Below are 8,628 nucleotides of genomic sequence, written 5' to 3'. Positions count from 1 at the left end.
TAACAGTTTCTATAGTGGTCAGTAGAGTCGTATAATTTCAAAGTGAAATACTCTATTTTGTTTACACTTGTAAATATGTTATTGTTTAACAAATTTATTTATTGTACTTTATAAAAATTTAAACATGTTTTGCTTTCTATTAGTTACTTATTCGTTATCTCTTTTGTCGACCTGATTTCTTATTGCAAAAATCTAAGAGTACTCTGTGTCTGAAGTAAAAGTCAATAGTAGTAACAAAATGAACCGATTTTACTAACAAGTATACATATAAGTATAAACATTTAAAAATAATTATGTGAATAGTTTCAAGTTGCTCTTATTTACTTCTGTAGAAACATTTGCTACTCTCATAAACTATAAAAACAAATAATGATACATTTTGTAGGACAACAGACAAAGCTAATGAATAAATTATACGACTCAGATTTTAACAAACAAGAAAGTTAATAGATAAACCTCTTAATATGTATACCATAAAAGTTGTTATAATCCTCTACCGGTGTTTTTCTCGTAGACTTAAATTTTAAAATATTAAATGTTCCTCTATTGACACTGTGCTGTCTTTCCCTTTTGTGTCGATCTGTCATTTGTCTACAGTAACTTTTTGTGATCTACTATAATATTTGAAGCTTTTGCAACTTGACTATCTTGAAAGTGAGTACCTTTCATCTGTTTCCCCCAAGTCGAATTTCATTATTATTAATTAATAAATATCTCAGTCTCTTTCTACCCATTTATAATTTACCTAATAAAGTCCTTTTCTATATTGTACGATGGAAATTTATTATTAATTCTACATGTATTTATGTATTTATCGGTGCTATGTGTGTGTATGGAGTACAAAGTGTGTACTGTCGATATTGCGTTTGTTGTAATCACTGAAATTATTTTGTAAAGCTTTCGCATAACTACTTCTGAACTTACAATTCTTTGAATTTTGAATACTATTGTTACTAAACAAGATTTACGGAAAATCAATGTAATATGTAAATTAAGTAAAAATAAATGAAGGGATAGTCAAAGGATAGTCACATTGCAAATAATAATTATATAGGATACTGAATATGTTCAGGATACTGAAGTGGTTTGTGTGAAAGTAGAGTGTCAGAGTTTTATATTGTAGTATTGTTAATCATAGTTAACGGTTAATTAGTATACTCAGGATACAGTTAATTCAATATCGATAAAGTAACAATAATATAACGTGATATAAGATGTTAACGTACAAAGTGAAGAAATACGAAAATCAAAGCGCAACCCGTTTTATTAAGTTGTATTAAGAGTGGAACACCGGTAAAATATTAATATTTGCGTACAATGTCGATCATAAGGTATTATAAAATACTAATTTGCTTTCCACCTTATACGTATTTATTGTAATAGTTGTTTATTATAAATAAGAACGAAATGACTTGTGTATCAGTTCATTGCTACATTAAAGTGTTGATATTATACTCGTTCAACTTGAGTTTTAATGTATTACTAATGAACACATGATTCGGTAGATTTTTAGGAAGAAATTAATATAACGTTCTAGAAACAAAAAAGGGCCATATGATAATCAATTGAAAAATATGCAAAACTTGTTTTGTAAACCACATAATTGTATTTTTTTTATTTGATACAAAAGTATGTCATTAATTTAATGCTCAACACTAAAAAAAAAATGTTCCAGAATTCGATGTAACTGCATCGTATATAAAGGTGTTATGAACTGGTTTATACTGATTTGTAACAAACTTTATAACTTCCTGAGCTGCGAGGCCACCTAAAAATGCGGATACCGAATGTAATTCTGATCCACCAAATCGACAAAATTCATGCACATAATCATCTTTTGCTAATGGTCCACATCCCCATTCAATTAATAATTTTGTTATGTATGCCTGGAAAAGAATTAAATTATATCATTTTGTTAAAGTTTAACATTATATTTTTACTTCAAAATGCTAGTATTATAAATTTGAATAAGAAAATACTTTAAGCTTTACGATGTCGGGTTCTACTTGATCATCAAATTCACCGGGATATGAGTTGCATTCTGCCTGAAATTTTTCAACTCCCCTAAGAACAACATAGTAAATCATCATACTATCTGGATTTTCTAAACTTTGCACTGAAAAGAATATATAAAATTGTTATCAAATATGTATTTTTCATATTCAAATGTACGTGTAAATATTATAAATGTCTTCAAAATGCTACCTATATTACATGTATCAGAAATTTTAGAATCATATTCATCTGCTATACACGTTCCTCTTTCTACATGTATATTTGAAGCATGTCTGCAAAATAACTTAACATCTCTTTCGGAAATAGAATCTGATGGTTTGCTTAATTGCCGTAATAACTGTAGTGTACGTCGCCACACTGCTTCCGCGTCAGATACCGCTTGTTTGTGGTAACTAAAATAAATAATTTTTATGGAAATGTGATAAAAAAATTAATATTATAATAAGAGATTTCTATGAAAAAGAATCTTACATTTGCTGAAGCGTTATATATTTCTCAGTATCTGCTGTCATATCCGGCAAAATACCTTTTAATGGTAATAATCCAGTTCCTTCGTTCTCACAGAAATCTCTTATAGCTTTTGCAATAATCCAAAATGAACTGCTCTGGAAACACAGTAAGTCAATTTGAAATTCAACAATTTACTAGTATTCAACATTCCTTTTTCTTATACCTTGGCTGTTAAATTGATGCACCGAGTATCGTTTAGAATATTCGTCACGTTGTCTGGAATTTCCGTATATCCTATGCATGTATTCACTGCTTTAAGAGCTTCTTCAAAATTTTCTTCATTATTTGTCATATCATTTTCATGTCTTTTCATACCCTCCTTTATTAATTCTCTAAATTCTTCTTTTTCCTTGTATGTTTTGGGTAATTCTTTTCTAACTGCAATCCATTTTTGTAAGAATTTGTATAATATAACTAAATATGGTACATGAGAGTAATCTTTAAAGTTCATTTCTTCAAGATTTATAGAATCAAGATGCTTTTTTAATGTCTCAAATGGTTTATCTAAACGTAAATCTGGTGTTTCATTATCTGGATGTGTTTCTATAACTGTGTGCTCTTTCACTTGAATCCTCATATATGCAATAAACCCTATACTCCTGCATACTATTAATGGAATATTCAACTCCCAAAGCCTTTGTGATAAAAGAATTAAAGATCTGAAAATTTTTATTTCTTTAATTAAATAAAAGTAATCCTACGTTATTGCTAGAATATTTTTAATTATCATCATTCTTACTTTTCAACAAGTGAAGTAGCTACAACAACGGTAAAATTGTTGAAAAAATCAGGACTATTATACAAAATTTGTTCAGGTTCTTCGTCTATATAATCACCTCTAACATCTGAATTTAATTCTAAAAGCATTTGCATTGCTACCTGTGCCCGTGATTTTCCAACACTATCTGCTTCTAAAAAAAAACTGTTCAAATTGATTTAATATAAAGTTATCTTATGTGTTATTAAATTGTAATTAATATTCTCATTTACATACTTTGCTCCGATGTCTTCATTAGTAATTTTTTTACCATCTATAATTGTAAATGCTCCGATACCTGGAAGGACTAAAGATTTCAAAATCTCTGTGCCAAGACCTGTAGCATTTATGACACAAACATGTGCACCTTCCAATGCAGCTTGACCATGATCGCCCCACAACCTATACATATAGATATTAAATGTAATGTTTTTAAAATACATACGAATAAAAATATTTTAATATGTATGCAAATACACTTATTGGAGAGAAAAAGATATAAAGTTCTTAAGAGTAATTGAATTATATAATATTTTTTCTGGGTAAAGAAAATATACTATAATTTTTAACCCCAAAATAACCTTTTCACCAGACATTATACCTTAATTGCCTATCGTATTTTCTATTTCTTTCAGATTGTTCTGGCGATTTTGGTGCTGGCGATGCCATAAGGACGGACTAGTAAAAATAGTTCAGTTAATAACACTTTTTTGGGAAAAAAACAGATCTGTAACACAGGAAATAACATACAATACACTTATTATTAGTGACATATAACATTATATGACACTATACGTGTTGGGCAGTATCTCAGCTGGACCGGCTTTATTGCACATGCGCGTTAAAAACAGCATCAGTATAGTATGCTGATCGAGTAAGAAAGGGTGTTATATGGTTCTATGTTTGGATGTTTTAAAAAATTGTTCAAAAGTATTTAAAAAATGAATAAAGAAACTAAAGAAGGAAAGAATATCTCTAAAAATTCATTGCGAGATATTTGTCAGAGCAGAACCCGCTGCATTTCAAAGTTTGTAATATTTATTTGTCCGTTACTGTTTTTGATGTCATCGAGTCGCACATACACAAAAAAACTTGACTGATTGGGAGCACTGTCCCACGAATTACATCGTCGGAATTCGTCGTGAAGGCGTTTATCGATCAGTATTCTACAATCGGTAAGTTTGTATACCATTCTTTTCCCCTCATCTTCAAATATGTAGAATGACTAGAATGAATAGAAAAGTCCGAATCGACATGGGTCACTGACGGTACATTTATGTTTTTGGGGAGTAAAGTGACCGTGAGTGTTTACCTTATCCGTAAATGGTAACTTTCGCCCCTTTATTCCTTGGCTCAGACTTTAGAATCTTATACACCGTGTTTTCATACAATAAATAAATCTTCCATAACGTGATAAATTTATGATTGAAAATACATTGAATATTTATAAACATTTGTAATAAGCAACTGTCGGCATCTTTAATTTTAATTCTTATAATTTCTAGCGTTAGAATCTTATTCTAGTTCAAATCGATAATGTTGAAAGTGATACTGAAATAGTATCTGTAATGTCTATTTTGTCTGTAGTTCTTCATATTCTTGCGAGTGGTCAAACGTGCACTTACCTGTAGAATTAGAACTGCGTACCCCGGTATCTGGATCTTTTATTAACTGCTTGCATCTTTAAAACAAAGCCACAAATTGCAGAACGGTAAATAACCGATTTTTTGTAGTATGAGAAATTTATATATTTTAACTTGTTTCATTATGCTAGAGCGCTCTTTATAAAACAAAAAGAAGCGTATTTAATCATTATAAATGTACGATATTGAATACAAATTAAAAAATTATATTGATATGTCAAAATAAGTACTGTCAAATATTCTGCGTTTTCATGAAATTCCAAGTGCTTAAATAAGTTTTACACGAACAATAAAGTATCATAATAGTATTTATAAATTATTTAATCGCTTGTAGAAAGTATTTAACCAATCTTAAAATATAGTTTAAAAAAATTAGATTTATAAATAAAAATGTTATAATTGGTCATAAGAACATTTTCATAAATATTCGAATTTAATAATCTAATATTATGTGCTGCTATGATTTGAATTCTGTTTGAAGAGTTAAACCAATAGAATATGTGATACTTAACGAAGACTTTAAAATCGTTCTCATTACATAATGAGATTTTTCGAATTTTATAAAAGGGATTGATAAAAACATGGTAACATGCAAGCGCAAAAATCTCTGCAGCTAACATTGGCAATAATCAAACCACATGCTGTTAAATCTCCCTTTGTGCTTAAAGTAAGAGGATGTAACCTAAATTTTATACATAACCTTTGTGTATCCATAATTTTAAATCATAAAAAAAAAAGTATTGAGACAGAGTTAGCTTTTAAATACTACAACTTTAGCATTATTAAAATTTTCAGTGCTTATTTTCAGAAAATTCGAGATTTAATCATTGAAAACAATTTCAAAATTATCAGATCACGCAGAACAATAGTTACACCACAAGAAGCAGAATTATTTTATGCTGAACACAAAAATAAATTTTTTTATAATCGTCTTTTGACGTTTATGTGCAGCGGCCCATCTGATATTCACATTTTAGCTGATTATGCTGCTATTTTTAAGTGGAGAAAATTAATGGGTCCTACGAAAGTTTATCAAGCTCAATATATTGCACCGGACTCAATTCGTGGAATGTTTGGTTTATCTGATACAAGAAATGTAACACATGGATCTGGTATGGTAATTTTAATAAAGAATTTTTCTTGTATTATTTGTACATATAATGCAAAATTATTCTTTTAGATTCAGAAAAATCTGTAGAACGTGAAATATCAATATTTTTTAAAGATTTTGATATTCAGAAATGGCATGAAAATGAAGAAAGATACTATAGCTCAGGTCAGGTTCATTTTGACCCAATAGCATTTCTACATACTATTGATAAACGGTTTACGAATATTCATACAGAACAAATTACAAAATAAATATTAACAATAAAATAGTAAATTCTTGTTGAATGTTATAGATCTACAAATGCTTTCTTTACGTTATAGTTGTTAAATGTTGTCTGTTAGGGAAAATGTTTGAAATAGGGTTTCTTGAATAAAAAGGCATTGCAGTGTCGAATAGATGAAACCAATACTATTATTCTTATCATTATTTAACATACATGCAATATTAAGGAATGTTTACATGCTTGACAATTTGACATCCTATTTTTATAAATGCAGTTAGTGAAATACTTTGGTAAAGAGTCAATACCCAGTTTAGAAATACCTTTTACATGTGCACATTAATATAATTGTGTTATACAAACAATTAAATATATATATATGTATATGTATATGTATATGTATATGTAGGTGAGAAAAAAGAAAATGAAAAGTGTTTAAGAGAAAATTTTGAAAATATACATATTCATTATAACAATTGGAGATATTTACATTTGTAAAATACATACTTGTACATATACAAGTATTTACATGTTCCTTATTAAAAATATAAAAGATATGTATATTTACTTATAAGTGTATAATAACAATGAATTCATATATATATATTTAAATATGTTGTTTTAGGGTGATATTAAATATACTAGGTTGTTTTGTCGTTCGATAAAACTTATTGAAGATTATAATACTAGACATTTATAGAACAACAAAACTTATTGAGTAATACTACATTGAACAGTATTGTTCCATCAAACGACAAAACTTATTGAATAACCTATTATATTTGTTTAGATTTCACAGGGTATTAAGATTTTAATAGTAATATTGTCTTTATTCGCAGATAAATGTATTAAAGATATTTGAATGATTAATTTTTTTGATTCAAGCTCAATTAAAACTTTTTTTAAAAATATAATTTTTTTCATTGTTTCAGCTTTTTTATTATATGAGGGGTCATGTGAGACCCATTTAGGGGTTCTGCAATAGATATTCTTTCAAATTAGTACACGTAATAGGCATACATAAATTTTAATACATTTTTAATATCTTTAGAAATTACTTTGAATGAAACGTTATAATATCTGTATGAAGTTATTAGTAAAAGTAAAATATTGTTAAACAACAAAGTTAAACCAAAAAACAAATCCTCTGTGGACCTGGTTTTTACTGGAGTACTACTGTTATGGCTATGAATTATTAATATTCTTATTATATATTATAATAATCATGTTTACCTCTTCAAACTCAGAGTTTTGTTTGTAAGATAATGTTTTAATAAAAACAAAGTTATTTATTTAGTTTCCCCAAATGAATCCCCTTTTAAAATGTGGATTACTGGAATCGTGGTGTAACTTTCAAGTAACTATACGAATTAAAATTTTCGGAACTTTAACAAAATTTGTTGGTCGACTTTAAAATTTTGTATCAGGAGAACACGATAAAAGATGAGATGAAACAATTTTACGGATTCTTGAAATTATAATGTCATCGTCAAAAAATCACACGAATCATAATTTTTTTTCAGGGTATTGACACAAGTTTCGATTGTACTGTTAATTTCATAGTCACTCTTACTTAATTAAGTAATTCATATAATTAATTTGGCTTCTGATCAAGATTATGTCGATACCAATAAATGGTTTCTAGTTTTGGAAAACACAAATTTGTTCGTAACAACGAGAAGAAAAATAATTTCACGAATGGAGCAGTGCGAAGGATAAGATAAAAATTTTGATAAGTCTTTTTTGTTTTATTATTCTGTAATATAAGATACATTGTTCGACAAACGATAATACAGACGTACAATACCCAGCAATTCGTTTTTCGTGTATTTACAATGACGTCGAATGTACTCCCTCATCGTTCACTTTCTTAGTTATTTACAAAGTATTAGTTGATGTTTATATTTGTTACATGATACCAAATGGAACCATGGGTTCATGGAATTCGACTGTCCTCTTTCTCTCTTTCATACACGCACAAACACACGCGCAAACATACGCATACTGTTTCTATTTTGTCATTCTTTTCATATACACCGCCATTACAAAAATCGGGCGTTAATACAAGAAGTTGAATTAAATAATATTGGAAACGCTTCGGCAAGTTAGTCGTACGTGATAATTTTCGAGGAAGAATGTAAATCATGAGAGACGCGTACAGGGGTAACCCATGGAATCTTTAAAAGTGAACGAAATTGCAAAACTTGGAGCATAATAAATTCTTCAAGCGTGGGCAGTCTGCCAAAGTCGTGCAGGAAACTGCGTTTATAAACGACGAGCGTAAAGTTTTAAGGAAATACTTATTATCGTCTTCTTACGTCTCCTATCGTTTTTGCAATATTTTTCAAGTCGCATCATTTGTACAAGCATG

At 28.7% G+C, this 8,628-nt stretch overlaps 2 protein-coding genes across 5 annotated transcripts; one reads left to right on the top strand and one right to left on the bottom strand.

Annotated features, from left to right (window-relative positions):
• Window positions 1–1,583: 1,583 nt before the first annotated feature.
• Window positions 1,584–4,148, bottom strand: App-bp1 (Nedd8-activating enzyme E1 regulatory subunit APP-BP1). 2 transcript variants are annotated; one of them, XM_076327689.1, is made up of 9 exons: window positions 4,034–4,148; window positions 3,885–3,961; window positions 3,521–3,685; window positions 3,266–3,448; window positions 2,690–3,185; window positions 2,488–2,621; window positions 2,206–2,408; window positions 1,980–2,116; window positions 1,584–1,886 (listed from the first exon to the last, which is right to left on the bottom strand). In XM_076327689.1, exons 1-9 carry the CDS (start codon window positions 4,061–4,063, stop codon window positions 1,656–1,658), a joined length of 1,656 nt encoding a protein of 551 aa, XP_076183804.1. In that variant the 5' UTR covers window positions 4,064–4,148; the 3' UTR covers window positions 1,584–1,655. The 2 variants fall into 2 exon arrangements, with proteins under 2 accessions (XP_076183804.1, XP_076183805.1); XM_076327690.1 differs by lacking the exons at window positions 3,885–3,961; window positions 4,034–4,148 and having other exon boundaries at window positions 3,266–3,437; window positions 3,521–3,681.
• A 1,260-nt stretch (window positions 4,149–5,408) lies between these two features.
• On the top strand, window positions 5,409–7,674 carry LOC143155227 (nucleoside diphosphate kinase 6). 3 transcript variants are annotated; one of them, XM_076327693.1, is made up of 4 exons: window positions 5,409–5,593; window positions 5,735–6,038; window positions 6,107–6,202; window positions 7,190–7,674. In XM_076327693.1, exons 1-4 carry the CDS (start codon window positions 5,516–5,518, stop codon window positions 7,240–7,242), a joined length of 531 nt encoding a protein of 176 aa, XP_076183808.1. In that variant the 5' UTR covers window positions 5,409–5,515; the 3' UTR covers window positions 7,243–7,674. The 3 variants fall into 3 exon arrangements, with proteins under 3 accessions (XP_076183808.1, XP_076183807.1, XP_076183809.1); XM_076327692.1 differs by lacking the exon at window positions 7,190–7,674 and having other exon boundaries at window positions 6,107–6,718; XM_076327694.1 differs by lacking the exon at window positions 7,190–7,674 and having other exon boundaries at window positions 5,433–5,593; window positions 5,722–6,038; window positions 6,107–6,718.
• Window positions 7,675–8,628: the final 954 nt, after the last annotated feature.

The sequence above is a fragment of the Ptiloglossa arizonensis genome, chromosome 2, assembly GCF_051014685.1.
Source record: "Ptiloglossa arizonensis isolate GNS036 chromosome 2, iyPtiAriz1_principal, whole genome shotgun sequence".
In the NCBI taxonomy this organism is placed as follows: domain Eukaryota; kingdom Metazoa; phylum Arthropoda; class Insecta; order Hymenoptera; family Colletidae; genus Ptiloglossa; species Ptiloglossa arizonensis.
The sequence above is the reverse complement of the archived record's forward strand: the minus strand, read 5'-3'. Positions and strand labels throughout refer to the sequence as shown.

What these genes read in the sequence shown, in the direction of transcription:
- App-bp1 (XM_076327689.1), bottom strand. Translation starts at nt 4,063, where the DNA reads ATGTTATATGTCACTAATAATAAGTGTATT. An exon ending in TTCTGATACATGTAATATAG is followed by an intron (nt 2,117 to 2,205) that starts GTAGCATTTTGA and finishes TATTCTTTTCAG; the next exon opens with TGCAAAGTTTAGAAAATCCA. An exon ending in CCGACATCGTAAAGCTTAAA is followed by an intron (nt 1,887 to 1,979) that starts GTATTTTCTTAT and finishes ATTCTTTTCCAG; the next exon opens with GCATACATAACAAAATTATT.
- LOC143155227 (XM_076327692.1), top strand. Translation starts at nt 5,516, where the DNA reads ATGCAAGCGCAAAAATCTCTGCAGCTAACATTGGCAATAATCAAACCA. An exon ending in AATCTCCCTTTGTGCTTAAA is followed by an intron (nt 5,594 to 5,734) that starts GTAAGAGGATGT and finishes GCTTATTTTCAG; the next exon opens with AAAATTCGAGATTTAATCAT. An exon ending in AAATGTAACACATGGATCTG is followed by an intron (nt 6,039 to 6,106) that starts GTATGGTAATTT and finishes TTATTCTTTTAG; the next exon opens with ATTCAGAAAAATCTGTAGAA.